General features: G+C 43.7%; 1 protein-coding gene across 1 annotated transcript; it reads left to right on the top strand.

Annotated features, from left to right (window-relative positions):
* Positions 1-3476: 3476 nt before the first annotated feature.
* Positions 3477-10648, top strand: LOC146889299 (pituitary homeobox 2-like). The gene is made up of 3 exons (XM_085685210.1): positions 3477-3998; positions 9219-9264; positions 10418-10648. Exons 1-3 carry the CDS (start codon positions 3619-3621, stop codon positions 10646-10648), a joined length of 657 nt encoding a protein of 218 aa, XP_085541336.1. The 5' UTR covers positions 3477-3618.
* The last annotated feature ends 10990 nt before the right edge of the window (positions 10649-21638 follow it).

Here is a 21638-nt window from a genome sequence, read left to right on the forward strand (position 1 = left end):
TCCCAAAATATCCCACCATCAAGAGTTCTTTTACATTTTCCCAAGACTTCTGCTCATATGTCTAAAAAATCCAAGAATTTATTTAAGGCTACAGCTCCCCTGTATGGGTCTCCTGAGATATCAGTATAATTATATATCTGAGGGCAAAACTGTGTGGTGACAGTCGGCCCTGAGAGTCATCAGCCTTGTATTAGTGAACAACTCCTTCTGGAGTGACAGGGCCATAGCTATTGACTCTACAAGATGAATTCCCCTCCACCAACAGTGCGGAGATAGAACTGTCAAGAGTACAGGTAAGGGGGCAAATCCCAGAAATGTAGAAAAACTCCTTCCATGCATAAATTAAAACCTTAAGAAATCAAGTAGTTCAGTATCCTAGGTTTCATCAGTGTCTTAGGTCTCATCGGGGTCCTCCTTTATATCTCTACCCCACTGTACAGAATCTCTTTCGTTTACAATCAAAGTCCTGATGCAAACTCCCTGTCCCCTTAAAGTCTGAGATTTATTAATATAACATTGTAAGTCAGCCAGTCTCACAATAAATGCTTTCTTTTTTTATTTTCTCTGCTTTTTTTGACAGTTTTAGGCTTGGTTTCTGAATGGAGGTTGTCTATAAAATTAGATTGTGTATGTAAATTTTGACCTAGGAAAAGGCATCTCTCTACGTTCATTCTTTTCTTTGTTACTTTATCCAGACCTGCCAGAAACAACTACCCAACATCTTTATATACCGTAGGAATACTTTTTCAGAAATGTCCAAAAGTGTTGTACATACAATTCTTAAATCCTTTGTCTCTCCCAGTGGTGAATCAGTAGTATGGAGTTTTTTGTCTTCTGTATTTCATTAAACAGTTTTTTTTTCAATGAGAAATCACTTATCTCCATACTATCTGGAAAGAAATTTTGCTAATTTAAGTATAGCCAAATTAGGTATGCAGCTCCAGACATCATCAAGCCTGGTAGAAAAATTTGTAACTGGCAATTATTTCTCTAGTAGCAGATCAGATCTAAAGAAAACTTCCTAAATTGACTTACAGAGCAGAAGCAGAGTAATCTAAAAAAGGCTATCTGTACACTGGAGAGGCAGAAAACTCAGAAGCTTCTCAATCCAAGAAACTGGACCCCTCAGCAATTCTAATCTGTAGCAGGAGGCTGCTTGTTGGTTTCTGGCCACTTAGCCCCCAAATAGTCATACATAAACTGTATTATTTAAATCACTGCTTATTCCATTAGTTCTAGCTTCTTCTTGGCTAACTCTTACTTATTAATTTAACCCATTTCTATTAGTCTGTGTATCGCCATGAGGCTGTGGCTTACTGGGTAAAATTCCCAGAGTCTGTCTCCGGTGGAGGCTCCATGGCTTCTCTCTCAGCCCTTCTTTCTCCCAGCATTCAGCTTAGTTTTCCCCACCTAGCTAAGTTCTGTCCTGCTATAGGTTCCAAGCAGTTTCTTTATTCATTACTGGTAATCACAGCATACAGAGGGAAAACCCACATCACTAATCTGAAAATCTGGACGGTCTCTGGAAAGCCTTCTGTTGTATATGCTTTAGAAGACTGAAAAATCTATGGTCTGTCAGACAAGGTCACAACAGAGCTGATAGACTTACCCAGAAAAAAGGAAGTGAATGCTTTTCCTTTGACCTCATTTTATCTGGATTTCCAGTTGGATTATGTTACCAATATCAAGGGGTAATTCTCTCTAGAAATACCCTCACAGCCTCCAAGGGGTGTGCTTCCTAGGTAATTCTCAATACAGCCAGGTTAACAGTCAAGGGCATTCATCACAGAGGCCCCAGAGAAGGGAAATGCCTCTGAGGACTTCAGAAAAGCTATCTAGCCAAGGAGTCAGGAGTAAACCCTCCTTCCCTGAAATTAAATTTCAAAGTAAGCCTATGGCTATTACCCAGCACCCTTGGTGGATTGAAGAAAACCACAGAAAAGGCACAAGGCACAAAGACACAAAAATGGTGAGAGTAAGCTTCATAATGCTAGAACCTAGATTATGAGTTTGGTAACCAACTCTACAGACTACCTTGTCATTGTAGGCGAAGTTAGGCACTTCTCTCATATAGGGGCACAAGAAAGAATGCTAGTGAAGAGTCACCAGTGGACACTGTCCAGATCATAGATAGTGAGGCAGTATCATCCAGGTTACTTTAGCAAGATTTGACTGAAGTCACCCAGCGCCAAGAGTAGGAGTGGTAGGCAGTGATGATCTCTCATTATCCTTGTGTATCTATCGATCCGGGGCTCTTGTACACAGATGCAGACAACTCTGGATACCCAGCCCCTGCTGAAGGTGATAAGTCTGATTCATAAAAGAGTTCTAGAACTTTCATTTTTGAAAGGCTGCATATTACACTAAACAAGAACTCCCTAAACATTTTAAACTGTGGCCAATCTTGGACCTAAAATTTTATGTCATCAAAGGTAGACAGGCATGAAACACTTGTAAACAAATCAAATACTGATAATAAATCATGAAATTTTTTACTTTGAAATGATTGTATATAAAACTACAATGGGGCCCCAGATCTTAGTAGGCCCCTAGACTCCATGATGGATGTATCATTCAGGTTGTAAAACTCAGCATGTAGACAGCACCACCTGACACTATGAAAACCAAGACCTAATCCATCAAAGTCCATAGTTTTGGCAAAGTCTCTAAATGTACTAACCTTGTCTTTTGACTCCTGTAGTTCTGCTTCTGGCTAACTCTTCTTATTAACTGAAGTGTGTCAATCCAAGACATGGTTTTTGTGCTTAAAATGTCACCCTGATGAAGTTTTGGGTTTTGGGGTCCCAAACACTTAAACTCGTGTCCAAGCAGTTGTCTCTGGTGGATACTCCACAACATGCACATACATATATATGATTACACTATTTGTTAAAATTAAAAACAAATCTTCAAATGTACACATATGTGCTTTTTTGTTCTTTTTACAGATAATTAAATCATAGCCTAATTTGATTTTCCAGGATGTAATAAATCAGCCAATATTTTTCAGAGTTGATCACTATTTTGATTTCATAATTTCCAACAATGAGAATGATGCTTCAAATATAGGTAGCACAAAAAGATGAAAGTTTATTTAGGGCCATTCCAGAAAAATGGAAATTATGTCCTAATATGATAGTTTATTTAATTATCTTATTTTTATTAATATCCTTCCTCCACCTCTAAATCGCCTTAAAATGCATTCTCAAGCATTGTCAAGATCTGCTCTTATATCCAAAGAAACTCCTCAGCTCAGGACCAACTGCTGGTCTGTTTCTCGAGTGAGTCATAAAACTAGCGTTCTCCTTCAAGCAGTCTTTTTTATTTATTTTTGTTTTTTATTTTTTTCCAACACTACTTACTGCTACTGTCGTTATTCCATGGAGTGGATACATGCACAAGTTCGTGCCCACACTCCACCCCTTGTATGCCTTAACTAGAGCCTCGCCCAGGGTTGTGTGTTGAAAGCCTATAGAAGCAATGGAGAGGGGCACGTGTGAATACGTGTACAGCCTGGAGTAACAGTTTTAGCCTGGAGATCCCAGACTCCTCAGGGGGTTTCAAGGCGCACAGTCTCTTCAGAACCCACAAGGGGGCGCTTTCTGACGCGCTCAGATCATGGCCCGCAAGTGCTTCTACTTCGACTACGACTTTTACGGGGTGAACTTCTATGAGGAAGAAGTAATGACTGAACCTGAGAAAACGGTGGCCTACACGATAAACAGTGGCAGCTTTGACCAGGGAGTCATAGACGCCCTGAATAAGCTGTTCTGTGAGGGCCAGGAGAGCTCTGTAGACGACCTCAGCTACCAGGGCTGTGATGTGAGTAACAGCCAAGACATTGAGCAAGAAGAGCTGGAGATGGCCATGAACATGGTCGAAGCCAGTGAACAGCCATCAGTCAAGATTCGCCAGAAACCATACAAATTCACGCCTGGACAGCTGTGGGAACTGCGAGCAGTCTTTGAAGAAACTCAGTACCCAGACGCCATCAGACGGTATGTATCGGGTCTGTCCTTCAGGACTTTGGGCTCCTTCTCCTCTCCCCTGGCCTCTCCTTACACTTGTTAAAAGTTTTTTAATATTATTGAGATTCAGCATACAGACTCATACTAAGCATAGCTTTGCCTCTGAGGTCTAAGCTCCTCAGCGAACTTCAGCGCACGGGAGCCTCGGTGGGCGCCACAGGAGTGCGCCCTCTGGCGAGCTAAAAGTATTCACTCTGAGGAAGAAAGCCATGAAACCTGAGGGTAACCCATGCAGCAGGCAGAGGTGGCTTTTGCAAAGGAGTTTCAGACTCCCTGCATGAGCTGCGTTGCCTGTAGGGGACCACAGCCTCTTTTTATTTTTGTTGGACCAGAGTCTGAGTTGTACAGGCTGGCCTTGAACCAACTCGGTAGCCCAATCAGTCCTTGAACTTGTGATCTATCCTTCTGTCTTATCAGGCTTGACTTCCTATCCATTCTTGGCCCTGAATCCAGTCTTCACCTGACTCTTTGGTGATGTTTAGGGGAAGTTGTTGTCTAGAGGTCCTGAGTAAAGTCTGTTTTCTCCATCCATTAAAGAATTCAAAGGCAGGAAAAATCTCAGGCATAGCAGGCAGCAATGGTACTAAAAGTACTAAAAGTGAAGTAGGAAACACACACAGCAAGGCATGAAAGAGAGAGACTCCCCACAAAGTAGAAAGGGGAATCTGAAAAAGAAATGGTTTTCATTTGGAGGACTGGAAGTTTTCAGCTGACTAGTCCTCTCATAAACTGAAACATGTTCAGGACAGACCTTGAACATACCTGACCAGGCTGGAAAATTAGCCAACGGGTGGAGAAAACGCCCACCAGGCCTTTGACTCAGGTAAAGAGGGTGAGAGAGAAGCAGAAAGTTGGCTTTCTTATTAGTGTGAGGCCTCTTTCCCTGTCTGTCTGCAGGTCAGGTCTAGCTCTTGGTCCCTCAAGAGGATGCCTCTTGGGTGACCAAGATTGAACTTCCCATGCATCCTTGGTGCAAAACAGGTCTCCAAAATGCTCACTGATTACTCCTTTGGTTCCTTTTTGTTTAAAAAAATGTCTAAAATTAAACATAGAAACATAAAGGGCATTGCTTAAATCAAATCTGAAGGTCAGAACACAGCAGACTGAAGTCTTCTCAAGTGATTTGGGGATAGGTCCCTAGGAGTCTCTCTATGACACCAAAGCAAAACCTGAGCTCATTAAATAAGTGCCCTTTCCATGCCCCTAGTCCCCAACTACCACTCTCCTTATTTGTCCTCTCTATATGATTCCTCTAAGTGCCTCACATAAAGGAAATCAGGCAGAATTTGTCCTTCCTGAACTAACCTGCCTCAATTGGCATGTCTTTGAGCCTTGTCAGTGTGTTAGCATCAGACAAAATTTCTGCTTTCTCAGGGGTCAATTATACCCAAACACCCCTCTCTATAGCTATGTGAAAAGCTATCTGGGCAGATCTTCCCTGTGGCCCATGTGGCTTGTGCTTCACTGCTGTGATCTAGGGGAGCAGACAAATGCTTTGAAAACTCCATCTCAGTCACTTGGGGTGCACACCCAGAAGCAGACTTGTATCATGTGATTGTCCTGTGCTCACTATTTGAGGAACCACCTCACCCTTCCTTTGTGGCTGTACTGTTTGACATTTCCCCAGAGGGAACATGATGTTTCCAATGTCTTCAGGGACTCACCATGTTTTATTTTGTGGGTGTTGCTAGTAGCCACCTTTTGGGTGTGAGGATTTCCCGAGTGTGGTTTGAACTGCTTTTTATTACTGCTGCTTGAATTTCCCTGTGCTTATGGATACTGTGACCTATGTTCGTGGTCAAGTACGCCTTTAACAAGGTCTCCTTCTCCTAAGTCAGGGTGTGTTTTGTGGTGCGTTATTGATGTTCAAATTTGCTGTCTGCTTGCATGTGATGTTTTCTTCCCAGAATCATTTATTTCAATATACAGAAACATTATGCAGAAACAAACATCCACATTTATCTTTTCATGTGTATTGCCTGTGTGGGGCCTGCTTTTTGTGCGCAAAATTTTTCAGAGATCAAATACCCAGAAGAATGAAGACTTGTGTGTCCTTACAAACATACCATTCGACAGTCAGTTTGCGTAGTTAGCTGTACCTAGTGGCACAGATCTATAACCTCAGCCACACAGGAGGCAGATCCAGAAAGAGAGACACTTCTAGGTTTAGCAGGGCTCAGGAGGATGCTCAAGGCCAGCAGAAGCAGCTTAGTGAGTCTCTGTTTCAAAATAAGACTAAAAACCACATAAATACAAACATAATATGAAACCATACAGCTCAGTGGTAGACTCCTTGCCTAGCATATCTGGGACTGTAGGTTCAATTCCTGATGTCACAAAAAATATGTATAATTTGTATGTGGCAGATTTAGACATTTCTTTTTTCTTTTTCCTTTTTCTTTTTTTAGTATATATTTTTCGAGGCAGGGTTTCTCTGTGTAATAGCCCTGTCTGTCTTGGAACTCTCTCTGTAGACCAGGCTGGCCTCAAACTCACAGAGTTTGCCTCTACCTCCCTCTACCTCCCGAGTGCTGGGATTAAAGGTGTGCACCACCCTCTCTCTCTCTCTCTCTCTCTCTCTCTCTCTCTCTCTCTCTCTCTCTCTCTCTCTCTGTCATACATTACATCTCTACCACAGTTTTCCTTCCCTCCACTACACTCAGCATCCCCACACTTCCCCTCTCCTCTAGATCCACTGCTCCTACACTTCCCTTCAAACCACTTTTACATAAAGCTCCTTCTAAAGGTTGCTGAAAAGTCTGCTTGTAGAGGTGTAAGGAGAGATAGCAAGTATTTGCATTTTATTAAAATATTTTTCATGTAATATATTTTAATCATATTCTTCCTCTTCCCCAACTCCTCCCATATCCTCCTTACCCATTCAACTTCATGAACTTTCTCTTTCTCAAAAACAAAGGAAAAAAACAACAAAACCAAAACCCAAATCAAAGCAGACAAACTTAAAAAGAAAACAAGACAATAAGTAACAGAACAAAACAAAAGGTTCACACACACACCAAAACAAAACAAAACATAAAGTAGCTTTTGTGTTGGCCAACTACTCCTGGACATGGGCCTGTCCTGGAGTGTTGTGCTGACGATGGTGTCCTTTGCTATACAGAGGCATACAGAAGCTTTTCAGGTTCATGAGGTCCCATTTAATAACTGTTAGTCTTAGTGCCTGTGTTACTGGTGATCTGTTCAGAAGGTCTTTTCCTGTGTCAATGAGTTCAAGGTTATTTATCACTTTCTTTGAGACAGTATTTCTTACAGGCCTGCTGTATTTCCTTCTCAGCTTGCTGTGTGATTTTGGAAACATAACTTGACCTCTCTGTTTTATTCTATTAGCTTCAGTGTATCTGGGTGTATGTCTATAATGGTAATTTTTTTCTCTTGGTGGATTTTTTTCTTTAATGGATATATAGTGTTCTTTCTTATTTTGTCTGATTAGCTTGTTTTGAAGTCTCTCAGATATTAAAATAGCTATACCTGCTTGCATCTTGTTTCTGTTTGCTTGGAATGCCATTTCTCATCGTTTTACTCTAAGGTAACATCTACCCTTGCTGTTCTTGGTGGTGAGCTGTTTCTTGAATGCAGCACAAAGATGGTGTGTGTGGAAGAGTATAGACCATTAAAATAGATAGATATTAATGATCGGTGTTTCTTGATTCCTGTTATTTTGTTGTGGTGTAGCATTTTTTCATCTTTTGATTAACTATTGTGAGATTATTTATTCCTTGTGTCCTCTTGGATGTAGTTAACCTTCTCTCTTCAGCCTGAAATTTCCTTCTAGTGCCTTCTGTAGAGCTGTATGGGTGTACAGAAATTGCTCAAATTTGTTTTTCTCTTGAAATGTTTTTTTTTTCTTTCTCTATTAACTGTGGTTAGTAGTTTTGCTGGATCTGGTAGTCTGATCTGACATCTGTGGTCTCTTAGGGCTTCTACAACATCTAACCAATCCCTTCTGGCATTCATATTCACTAATGGGCCCATATTTATATGTGACTTGGTCCTTTTCCCTTGAAGCTTTAAATATTCTTTCTTTGTTCTATATATTTAGTGTTTTAATTAGGTGACAAAGGTGTTTTCTTTTCTGGTCCAGTCTATTTGGTGTTCTATATGCTTCTTGTATCTTGATAAGAATCTCTTTCTTTAGAGTGGGAGAGTTTTCTTTCAAGATTTTGTTGAAAATACTTTTTTTGCCTTTGGCCATAGGTATGGTGCTTAAATATTGTCCCAGATTTCCTGGGTTAGTTATGCCTAGATTTTTATTTTTAATATTTAACACTTTCTTTGGCTGAGATATTCATTTCTTCTACCTTGTCTTCAAGATCTAAAACTCTATCTTCCATGTCTTTTAATCTGTTGTTGAGACTTTCATATGAGGTTTTTGTTTGACATCCTGAGTTTTTCACTTCTCTTTTTATTTCATCCTGGGTTTTCTTTGGTGATTCTATTTCTTTGTTAAATCCTACTTTCATCTCTGGAATTGTCTTTACTTGTAGCTTTTTTGGCAAGTTTTTGTGGTCTTGCAGACATTTATTTGGATCTTCTTTAAGGCATTTGAACATACTAATAATTGGTGTCTTGAGTCCTTGTCTTATGCTTCAGCTAAATTGTTTTTCTTATAGCCTAACACAGTAGAGTTGCTGACTTCTTGAGGAAGTGTGCTGTATTGATTCATGATTGTGTTTGGCGCTGGGATCTAGGCATCTGAAGCTATGGTGTTTGAGGTGTTTCTTGGTGTAGACATCTGGTGTCATCTTTGTTGGGTGGGTCCTTTGGTCATAGTCAAGTGCAGTTGCTATGGGTAGCTGTATCCCAGCAAGTATGGTGGCTGCGGGTCCTTGACAGAACTGTTTTGCACTTCATTGGGGAGTCACAAAGGAATAGAGCTGAAATGAGAAAGGCAGTGGGAAAGAGCTAGAGTGATTCTGCATCTGCACCAGGAGGCTGAGTCCCTAAGGGATTGGGTTGGACTAGGCAGAGGGTCTCCTGAAAGCAGGCTGCAACCGAACTAAGCCAGAACTGAGATTTGTATGTAAAATAATATTGTTTTAAAAATAAAATAAAGAGAATAAGTATGGAGAGCAAGATATTAAATTTTAAAATATACATGGAGTATACTAATTATAGTTAATTCCATGCCTAGGATGGAATATTAAATATTTGTCTTTTTTCTCTCCACAGAAGAGAACTGGCAGAGCTCATGAATGTGGATGAACAGAAGGTGAAGGTCAGTCAGCTTGTGTATTTAGTTTACCGGAGTGCTGATCTCAGAGTTGCCTCTGGACGTGGATGACTTTGTCCTAGGCACATCAAATTGCTGTATTTTTTTCCTTGTGTGTCTTATGCTGGGCAAAAAGATCTGGACTATGAGACCTTGGCAAATGAAAAATGGAAAAGGAAAACTTTAGCTAATGTTTGCTCTGTGACGGGCAGTCACTTGTGTTCCTAAAATAAAAGCAAAACCAAATAGCATCTACAACGTCGTCTGTCTGTCTCTCTCATGTATGTATATATGTGTGCATGTATGTATATATATATATGTGTGTAATATGTATGTTGCATATATTTTGCATGTGTATGGCAAAATTAACATTTGATTCCATGTGACATACAAGAGTGCTTCACAGGAATCTTCTGTTGAGCATCATTTTGAAACTCAGGGTGACTTGGAAATGATCACGTGACTGCAGGGAGTATATTGGTTGTAAAAGTTAACACGTGCCCTTGGTAAAAGAATGAATGAATGACAAACTACTAGGGAATTGGGATAATTGAGCCATGAAATGTACTTTCATAAATTAAAACATTTTCCTATTAGGTGAGACAAATGTGGAAAGAGAACTTAAAGTCCAAGAGGGTGAATTTCTTTGTTTCATTTAGAAGGTTTTGAAAAGGTGATCCAGACAGTGGTGGTTCTAAATTTAGTTTTTGGTATTATTATATCTCGTTTCCAGGAAAAACATTGCCACAAGTTCCCACTAGGGCAGAGGAGTCAGTTCTTGAATACAAAGAGAGTTTGTGACCACCCAGAGTATATGAGACTGTTTCTAAGGACAATTTTGAAAAGAATAACTGTAAGCCTATGCACAGAGAGCTTGGTATATGACTCTAATTGGGTAAAGGTATGCAGAATAAAGGGTATGGTATTGTGGGTAATGAATTTTTCTTTGCTTTTCTGGTAGTGGCATACAAACCAGGAACTATGAAAGTGTAGGCAAGTCATTGACCATGAATGGCTAGTAGCTGCAGCCATACAAAGCGTGGGAGCACTTAAAAACTGCATTGTGGGTTCAAAAGAGATTCATAGGGGCAAATGATACCCCATGAGAACAACAACTGTTAAATATGTTAATCTAACCCTTCTCTCCCGCTGATTTCAGGACTGGTTTAACAACAAGAGAGCTAAACTTAGGAAGAACCAGAAGTCAATACTGAGAAACAAGCATCCCCATCCTACCAACCTTCATGACAACCTTGACATGAAGACTCTGGTGGAGGCCAAGAACATCTTCATTCTCCAGGAGCATTTGGGAGATGGGTTCTTCTGGTGTCGCCAGAAGTTTGTCGCCCATACTGGCCAGGACATCCCCCCCTCTCTCTCCTTATATTAGCAATAAACCACGGTTTATCCATTTACAACTGTGTGTGCCCTCCACAAAAAGGATGTGTTTTATTACAATTTGTACAGAAGGCAGCTCAGAGCAGGTAAGGGACTGGAACACATAGCAGCCACTGGAACACATAGCAACCACTGGAACACACACTGGTCACTGGAACACATAGTGGTCACTGGAACAGACACTGGTCACTGGAATACATACTGGTCACTGGAACACATAGTGGTCACTGGAACACATAGTGGTCACTGGAACACATAGCTGTCACATCTCCCTGGCAGAACAAGGGAAGGCTCTGCCTCAGCAGCATTCATGGGCAGTACTTCCCTAGCTTCACGTTCTGCTGCAGCCTCCTAGGTGCCTGTCAAGAACACTCCTGGGACTTGTCTGATCCGCGAACTAGGCTACCGATTCTGCACATGGTGTCTGTGGAGAGGGTGTTGGGGAAGGGGATGTGAGGGGCATCAGGAAGCCATGGACATGAGCACTGGGCACTGGCAGCAGCAGCTCTGTGTCCCTAAGGAGCTAACATTCCACACAAAACATATCTGTCCTGAACAAAATACAGAACTGGAAACTCAGGGGATGGAAAGGCCCAGCCCGGGTACAGCATCTCCATTTCGTTCCACTCATCTGTAAGTACAGTCTCACGCTGGCGGGCTCCAATGGGGCTGCGGAAGGAATAATGCAGAGAGGCATCTGTTCTCTGATGCTGTACCTGACAACGTCACTGTTTTCAGTGTGGCCCAGGTAATGTGCCATATGACTGGGGAGGAAGAGCATGACTAAAACAGGAAACCTCCTAAGGTTGTCTGGGCTCCAAGGGGGAAATTTGTCTTTGGCCTTCTTGGCCTTGTTGTAGCACATCTGGTCCTCCAGGGGGAGACAAATGCCGCTGGCTTCAGCTCCTAAGCCTGCTTCTGTGGGTCCATGCAGTCAGCTGTCTGGATCCAGGCCTCCTGTAGATTTTCTCCTGGTTTTGGCACTTCATGGGGCGGGCTCCTCTTGGAACTTCTGTATAGACTATTCACACAGTCTTCTCAATTTCTAAGATCAAACCATTTCTGTGTTTCTATGTCTGAGGGGGATACTGGGGTGTTCTTTGGACAAACTGGTACAGGCTAATGATCCTGAAGGGTCAGCTCTGTGTGTTTCTGTAGCCCAGACATCTCTCCACACCCTCTCTTGTCTTTCGAACCCTTCAATGCACAATCCTCAGGAGAATTCCATGTGCAACCTCGACCTACAGAAGGAACGATTTTCCTATGAGTTCAGTTTGGTGCTACAGAAATCTCTAGTCTCTGTGTCGAGAGCACGACCTCTTTTCCAGGCTGCTAAGCCCAAGACAAGAGCCTGTCCTGAGGTAAAAACAGGGACATTCTGTTCAGTATGAGAAAGTAAGTTTTCTCTTCACTCCAGAACGTACCATGTGCCCAAAGCAGAAAACCTCTGTAAGCAAAACCATGAAAATCCAGCAGGTTTTTCCACCAGGGCTTGGGGCCTGGGGGCAGGTTCTAGGTATGGGTGTAATTAAGCTGTGGAAAGCCTTTGTCCTAGATCCGTCCATTCCCCATGCATCTCCTGAGGTGTTGCTGAGGAACAGATCACATCACCCTCAGCACAGCCCCTGATGTCCCTGAAAGGGAAAAGGACACAGGGCATGAAAGGCTGAGGACAGCACAAATGTTTCTGGTTGTGTTTTGGGTGCTCCCTGGGAGCGTGCATGTCTGTATCAGAAAGTCTCCATGTGTGGTTTCCTTCTGAAACCCTCTTGAATCACAGGGAAATAGCCATGGACTAATTCCAATAGGGACAATTGTTCAAGCTCATTGTAAATCAAATAATTACATCAAATTTTTTCAGTTGTAGCTCCAGTAGAGAACCATAAAGGTATATTTAAGATATTGGTAAACATTAAATGCATGGTGTTGAGTCTGATCCTCAGGATTTAGCCCAGGGTTACCTTGTACTCTAGGCCGACTGCCTCAGGTTCCCCAATGCTGGTGCCGCTGGCACGTGCCACTGTAGATGCAGGTTCCTGTCTGATATGTATTCTCCATACATTATCGGAGACATATTGATGCTCAAAGAATTATCTAGGGGGATGTAAAGGTGACTTAGTTTAAAAGAGTATTGGCTGTTCTTCAAGAAGACCTGGGATCAGCACATACGTGATGGCTAACATCAATCTGTAACTCCACTTCCTCGGGACACACCACCCCTTCTGACCTTCATAGATAACACACACACACACACACACACACACACACACACACACACGGCATACATACATGCGGGCAGGGAAGGTGTTCATACACATAAAATTAAATAAACATGAAAGCAACACTTAAAAGAATTTATTTTACAGCTAAAATTTGCCTCAGCATCTAGCATGTCCTTGCAATGACTTATTCTTTCCCATACTTTAGCATTTAAGGAACAGAAAAATGATTTTTTTCTATTAACTAGATTATTCCCAATCTCTCTGCAGTTGTAGGCCCACAAAGTATCAACTGTCAATGTTTAAGAAAAAGAAAGGAATTCACTAAATCAAAAGAAAAAAGAACAAATGCAACGCCATCATCCTGGGAAGAAATAGGCAGGAAAGAAGTGATATATGTTCCCACCACCGTCTTCTTCATGAATTCTGCAGCCAGCAGGTAAACAGGATGCACGCATGCAGAGGGGGCAGCGAATAATACAGATGCGCCCCATGTCATTGAAACTCCAGGTCGAATCTTAACTGAAGAAAATCCAGAAAAGGGAATAGAAGAAGGAGTGCAGAATTGCACAAACAAGTACTTAATCACAGGAAGCATCTCTGCTCTGGGCAGCCTTGACCTCACCAGTCAGTTATCTGAGGAGATGTTTTCTTGAGGTGCCCTCCAGCTACCTGCATGTCCTATGTGACAAGTCTTTTCCTGGGGAGATGAAACACACTCACCTCCTCACCCAGGATAGAGATCCCATGAGAGAACAAAGTACGGATGCCACCAGAGATCACACAGTGAAACAATGGTTTGTACTGGGGTGCAGGGATAGGAGTGAGGGTTTACTTACGGGAGCAGAAATGACTTAAAAACAAGTGTATCTATCACCAAAGCCCACCCCAGCACAGGTGACGGACATCTCACAGGAGCTGGGAAACCTGAAGCAAGCTGCACAGCCTATGGGCAGCTCAACAGGATGGAACCTGTCCTCTCCAGGTGGCTCAGTTGATCAGTTGGTCTAAACCCCTTCCAGGCAGCTCAGCTGGCTTTTGTTTCTTCCAGACACCTGGTCTGCTCTTAGTGTTGTTTGTCCCTTTTTGTGGGAATCACCCGAGTTTTGCATCACCACCCTCCCGGTATGGATCACAGCTCCATGCCATCACGAGCTTGGGCAAGGGCCTAGGGGTTAAACACAAGACACACACACACACACACACACACACACACACACACACACACACAGAGAGAGAGAGAGAGAGAGAGAGAGAGAGAGAGAGAGAGAGAGAGAGTCTGGGTCAATCGTCTGGAGGTGAATGCCAAGTTTTATTTTGCTTTTTCAAGATTAATATACCTCTTTCCCCAGAAGAGAAGGACCCCCTCCCAGGCAGGAGTGAGATCACAGCATTGAGAGCCTGGCGCTGAGTGGCAGGTACTTCCCAGTCAAGGGGTATAGGGCTGGGAGCTATGACAGACAGATAAGGGAAAATTAGGCGCCGTAGAAACCCTCCTTTGCAGGTGAAATTACCATGCCAAAGATGAAACAAGGCTCTATGCTAATCCCCCAGGCTGGTAGAATCTAGCAGAGAAGTTAAGAGTAAGCTGGGCTGGTTTAGCATAAACAGCTCTTGTATCCTGTGATTTGGCCTCTAGGAGCAGGGGAAAACCCTGGGATCCAACATGTCCCCCTATTTTATATAAAATAAGATGACTAGGCCTGTCTTGGGCAGCAATGGCATCAGGTAAACTCCTTACCTGTCATAGGAGAGTGTCCAGGTCCAAATACATTCCTGTCTTAGGTTGAGGCAGCCCCCCCAAAGAAACCGTTCCCGTCTTTGGCTCACTAGCCATACATCACCGAGTTTAGCCAGATTTACGCTGAGAGGTACTCCAAGGGAAGTGCCCAAAGGACTTACCGTGTGGCAGTATTGACCTGAGTACCCACTGGCTCTGGCACCATGAGATCATGAAGATGATACTCCAGCGCATACAAGCATTCCTAAAGGAGATTGTGCCTGCACAATCCTTAAAAAGTCTGCTCAGAATGGAGCTCTTTAAATAAGAACTTCAGCACCGGTGAAAAGAGCCCCTGGAATAGCTACCTAGAACAAATGACAGCCAATTAGTAAATCTTGTACTCCAGGGTCCATGAAAAACGGCAAAAAGCCTTTTCTGTGACCAGCAGAGGTAAAAAAAAAACATAACCAATTTGTAAAGATTAACTTCAGTATTTAATTGTAAATTTAGCTCAATTAGAATGACCACTGCATTTCAGCCTGCCCTGAGAAGGTACCCACAGCGCCCAGCAGAAGCAGCTGACAGGATAAGGAAAGAAAAAAAACGGAAAAACTGGTAGCAAGCCGCTTCTGGCGGCCGCAGCATTGACTGACAGATCAAGGGGAGGAGCTGGGGAAGGTGGAGTCCAGGCACTGGACCTCTTCTCAGGAATCCACCAGTTCCACAGCAGACAGGTCAGCACCTGTTGGACCTCCTGGTTTTGTCCCCTCCTCAGGCCTCTGGATGGAAGAATCCACAGCATGCACAGCAAATCACAGTGCAGTACGCAGCAGTACCCAAATGGATGTCAGCATTTCTAGGGAAAACATAGACAAAGCTCCTCTCCCAAATTAATGCATGAACTGGACCACATTATATTTTTTTTTTGCCTAGGTGAGGCATTCCGGAGGAATAATCCCCCCTTTTTTGTTATCTAAATAAGCCTTGAGCATATGATGTATTTGTTTTACAATAGTCTGTTTTTGGAGACTATATGGTATATTGTCTTGGCTGCGCAGGGAGGGGCGCAAGCCCACACTTGACCCAGCTGTGGCGGACAGCAGCCCTGTGGGTGACGATGGTGGTGCATGCCTCCCATCCCAGCTCTTTGAAGGCAGAGACCTACAGATCTCTGTGCACTTAAGGTCAGCCTCGACTCCAAAGTGAATCCGTAAAATGGTCAGAGACAGAAAATGTCCAGGCCCTGTTCTAATAGGGTCGAGAGCGATCTATGTTTTCTCACAGGATGAAAATAAAACCAGATGGCTTCCAGAGCGACTAATTCGATGCACTCAGAAGAAGGACAACGGACCTGAGGACAACTTAGCTGACGACCACCCAGCAGGAGAAACAAAATGAAAAAAAGCTCCAGGAGGAACCAGTAATCCAACCCACCGAGGGACGCCATTTGTGGGAATCACCCGAGGTCTGCATCACCACCCTCCCGGTATGGACCACGGCTCCATACCATCACGAGCTTGGGCAAAGGCCTAGGGATTAAACACAAGACACACACACACATAGAGAGTCCGGGTCAATCGCCAAGAGATGAATGCCAAGTTTTATTTTGCTTTCTCAAGGTTAATATACTTCTTTCCCCAGAAGAGAAGGACCCCCTCCCAGGCAGGAGTGAGATCACAGCATTGAGAGCCTGGTGCCAAGTGGCAGGTACTTCCCAGTCAGGGGTATGGGGCTGGGAGCTGTGACAGACAGATAAGGGAAAATTAGGCGCCATGGGAACCCTCCATTGCAGGTAAAATTACCATACCAAAGAGGAAACAAGGCTCTATGCTAATCCCCCAGGCTGGTAGAATCTAGCAGAGAAGTTAAGAGAAAGCTGGGCTGGTTTAGCATAAACAGTTCTTGCATCCTATGCTTTGGCCTCTAGGAGCAGGGGAAAACCCTGGGATCCAACACCTTTTGTCCTATGAGAGTCTTTTTTGTTTTGTTTTTTGAGACAGGGTTTCTCTGTAGCTTTGAAACCAGTCTTGGAACTTGCTCTTGAACATCAGGTTGGCCTCAAAATTACAGAGATCCACCAGCCTCTGCCTCCCGAGTGCTGGGATTAAAGAAAGGCATGTGCCATCGTCCCCAGCTCTCTGAGACTCTTCTTAGCAATTTGGCTTTTGTTTTTCTCTGAGACAGACTTTCAGCTTTCATTATTTGCTCTATCAGGGGATGGTGCTAGTGAATCTTGTCAGTTTGGGGAAGTTCTTGAAGTTATTTTTAGTTATCACCCTGTTTATGTAGCTTCCAAACATGCATGGTGGACTGTTTCAATGTCAGGGGTAACTGCTGCAAATGTGGGTTAGCTTGGGCCAGAAAGCAGGTTCAGCCAGCATTGCCCTGAAACCACAGTGACTCTCACTGGAAGGTCTCCCGTCTTGGACCCCTGTGTTAGCTGTGCTCAATGGTCAGGAGATCACGTGTAGCCGGGTGAACAGAGGAAAGATTTCATCTCACCAAATCTGTGAGAGTCTCAGCTCTGAGTCCAGCATGTAGGGAAGGATAGTGAGGCACTGTCTGAAGTGGCTTTGAGCTGACATAGATGAACCTGGGAGGAAGGTAACTTGCTGAAAATCTGATCTCTTGAATCCAGGCAGCCCCCAGCGTTTGGCTGCTGTGTGGGTCTGGACAAAGCTTGGGGCTAGAGGCAGATACAGCCCCCTGTGAACAGGAGAGAGACAGATACTTTTAGTTGACACCTTCTTTAACGTTTGAAACCTGTGCTTGCCAGTGACAATATTTCAACTTTCTGGTGGAAGTAGACATTAAATCAGGACTTGGTGGAAGCGAGGCAAGCTCTATCATGCAGCACATGAATTATAGTGTGGAGTAGCATTATTAGTCATTGCTATTTTATTATTTATTATTATATTTTATTATTATTCTTTTATGATGATTATTGGGGCGACCCTTCCCAGTGTGGCGATAAGAAGACAGCTTGCAGGGGCTGGTTTTCCTCCACCATGTAAATCCTGTGGATGAATTTCATGTCCGCTGTCTTGGTGACAGGCACCTTGACCTTCTGGGATAATTTTCTCTAATTGTCAGCTTGACACAACGTACAGTTGCCTGGGACAGGAGTCTCAGTGAGAGATTATCTACACTGGCTGGCCTGTGGAAGATTGTCTTGAGTAAGTAGTTATAGGAGGATATGGCCCACCTTTGTAAACACCATTCCCTAGCTAGGGAATCTTGAACTGTATACAAATAAATAAATTTCCATCAGCCAAACCAAGTAGTAAGCATGAATGCATTCCTTTCTCTCGACTCCTGAATGTGTCCAGCTATTTTAAAATCCTGTTGCCTTGACTTCCTTGCTAGAATTGTATGTGATGTGGAATTTTGTTGTGGGAGTAAAATCCGCTGCCTCAACCAATAGTCGCTAAAATACGAGCCCACAATGCAGCGGGGAGCGACTTCCGCTCCGTCAGCCAATAGCTGCTAAAATACCAGCCCACTGGGGCGTGGTATATTTCTCTTTTAAAAAGAGAAACATATCCGGACCAGGCCCTCTTGGTTCCGGCTCTTGGTTCCGGTGCTTGCTCCTGGCTTCTGCTCCCGGCTCCTGCGACTAGGCTCCCTTCCTGACGGTTTATGATGTATGTAAGTTTTACCCCCCAAAATAAATAACCCCTTAAAACATAACTGATATGGGATTGACTCGCCGATAATTGGCGCCCAACCCAAGGAATTTTGAGCTGAAATTGTTGAAAAAGGAATGGTGGGCCACTTTCCACCGCACAACTCCCGGCTAGCTTTACCGAAAAAAATTACATGGAAACTGTATTCATTTAAACAATGCCTGACCTATTATCTTCAGCCTCTTACTGTCTAACTCTCACATCTAGATTGACCCATATCTAGTAATCTGTGTATCACTATGGGTTTCTGGTTTAACGGGAAGATTCTAATCTACATCCATCTCGGGCCAGAGCTTCATAGTGTCTGCCTAACTCTGCTTTCTTTCTCCCAGCATTCTGCTCGGTCTACTCCACCTATCTAAGCTGCTATCCTATCAAAAGGCCAAGGCTCTTTATTTAAGCAATGAAAGCAACACATGGAAAGATGACCCCACTACATCAGAAATAACACAAAAGAATTGAACTACCTGCTGAACTTCCTCAGAAGCCATGTTCCTGTCCAGATACATACATCAAAACTATGTTGACTGACAGTGGCAGGAGCTATAAGGATTCTGGGACACAAAGACCCATGGATAAAAATCTGCTGTCTAGAAATCTCAATCTGGGCTTTCTTTTTGAAATCTTATGTTATTTTTAAATGTGCATGAGTCTGGACATGTATGCATGCAGGTGCCTGTATAGGCCAGAGGAGGGTGTCCTATTCCATGGAGCTGGAGTTAAAGGAGGTTGCCAGCCAACCTAGGGTCTGGGAAATGAACCATGAAAGAGCATGTCTGGTCCAAAACTGTTACAATGAGGCCACTTGTGTGTCTCCTGACAACTCTGCCCTGAAATAATCACACAGAAACCGTACTATTTTCAATACTGTTTGGCCAATAGCCTAAGCACATATTCTGACTAACTCATATCCTTTTCTAACCCATTTCTATTAATCTGTATATCGCCACGGGACTTTGTATTAACAGCTAAAGTTCTGACATCCATCTCTGGAGGAGCTACATAGCTTGTCTCTGGCTCTGATTTCTTTCTCCCAGCATTCAGTTTAGTATTCCCAGCCTAGCTCTGTTCCCATATAACTTGCTATAGGCCCAAAGCAGCTCCTTTATTAACCAATGATATTCTCAACATACACAGGGGAATCCCACATCACATAATCGCTGTGCCATCTTTCTATGCCCTTCTTCTGGGTTTTGTATGATTCCAAGAGATGTCTGTCGGTTTGGAATGTTTTGTTGTGGGAATGAGAGTCACCGGATAAGGACACAGATCCCAATGGGGTCATCTTCTCATGTGTATATCAGACACATATGAGTCCACCCTCTCCAGGAATGTGAAGCTGCAGGTGCTCTCTCTGGCCCCACACCAGGACCTGATTAGGAGCAATGGGCACCTCCCTCACTGTTCTTTGGTCTCTACAGAGGAATCTTCCTCTACATTTGTAGCGCCCTGATACACAGACCCACTTTGTGTGGCCAGGCACTGTGAATATCTCAGGACTATACAAAGAGCCTGACTGTATTCTGTGGTAGGAGACCCCAGGGAGACTTTCTCACTGGCTCCACCTCACACACCACACCTCTGGCCTGAATCTACCTTCCTTCTAGGTCCTGCTGGTGTCCCTAATCCAGCATTCACCTCGGTGCTTATAATCCCAGAAGCAGTGTTCCCAGTTCCTCTTTGAGTAGATGGATGTTGTCTTAGGGTTTCTGTCACTGTGACAAGCACCATGAAAAATGGAAGTTGGGGAGGAAAGGTTTTATTTGGCTTACACTTCAGCATTGCTGTTCATCACCAAAGGAAGTCAGGGCAGGTTCACAGAAGCAGGAGCTTATGCGGAGGCCATGGAGGAGAACTGCTTACTGGCTTGCTTCCCATGGCTTGCTCAGATTGGTTTCCTACAGAACCCAGGTCCACCAGTCCAGGAATGGAACCTCCAACTGTAAGCCGGGCTCATGGCCATTTTTCAACAATTGAGAAAATGCCTTACAGTTGGACCTCATGGCATTTCCTCAATTGGGGCTCCTTCCTCTCTGATGACTCTAGCGTGTCTCAAGATCACACACAAAAGCACCCAGTACATGTTATCTGGCCTCTGAACACTCTGGCTGTGGGGATTCACGTCCTCCATCTCTCTGCAGTGCCTCTACATCCACAAACTTTCCTAATACAAGGTTGTACTATAGCCAGTCTATGTGCCCCTCCTCTGTCACAGCAGACTTCTAGATGTGTGTCCTCAGTACACAGCCCTGTTTACCCATCTTCTCTATTGCAAAGTCCAGATTCCCATATTACCTGTACTCAGGTAAGAAAGAGGCTTTAACAAATCCTGCTGAACCCCTCCTTTCTAGAGTCTTCCCTATCTCACAAGTAGTCACAGCATCAAAGCAGCACAAGCCTTGGCCACATTCTCACAGGTCATGTGCTCTAACCCCACAACATAAACCACCGTGCTAATGCCATTGTGATGTGTCCTCCCTGCTGGAACTCAGGCATAACCCTCTCTATAGACTTTCCGTACTACCTCTCCTCCAATCACCCTTGTGCGAACACAGATCATTGATCCCTGCATGCTTTTAGGCCAGCATCCTATGTCTACCCCTAACCTGGCCTGGTGTATCTGCTGAGAATCCTTTGAGTCTCCTGCCTCACCTGGAAAGAATGGGTACCCTCAGGCATAGGTGTGGGGGCAGAGAGGAAGACTCTTTCTACTGGGCGTGTAGTGGGCTCTTGTGTTTCCTTTGAAACAGTAGAACCTATGGCAGGAGGACTCCTAGTACCATAACTGTGCCATTAAAGGAAGGACACTGAACAGACCTGGGGTCAGCCTAGGGGACTGGTCACACTCCCCTCTGACGAATGCTCAGAAAGTGGTCTGTTTGTATTTGTTGCAGTACAAGAGTGAACTCATAGATTTGGGGGAAACTCAGCTCTCATCGTGAACAGTCTTCTCACTGGGGACTTGCCCTGTTTCTGTTTTTATGTATTTCTTCTCACAGGGTCAAGTTAAGGTAAGAATGGTACAATGTGACTACAGAGGAGAATATATGTCTGAGCGAGGATCACTGTGGTTCTTGAGAAACATTCATGACTTGTGGATCAATAAAGATGACTCAGGGTTTGTTCCCTTTCTTTTTCTTCTGGTAAATATTTTCTCGATAATTGGCATGCATACCTTACTGACCCCCAAAAAGGACATGAAGTATTTTGAATACACAACCCTTTATTGCTGAAGGGATAAGGTTTCACAGCCATTATAAGGTGTCAGTGACACCTGAAGATCCTGTCTTCACTGGGGCCTGGACAGGATGATGCTTCAGGACTTCTCCAAAAGCTTTACTGCAAGGTGTCCTG

The sequence above is a fragment of the Myodes glareolus genome, chromosome X (genome assembly GCF_982192425.1).
Source record: "Myodes glareolus chromosome X, mMyoGla1.1, whole genome shotgun sequence".
NCBI classification, from domain to species: Eukaryota; Metazoa; Chordata; class Mammalia; order Rodentia; family Cricetidae; genus Myodes; species Myodes glareolus.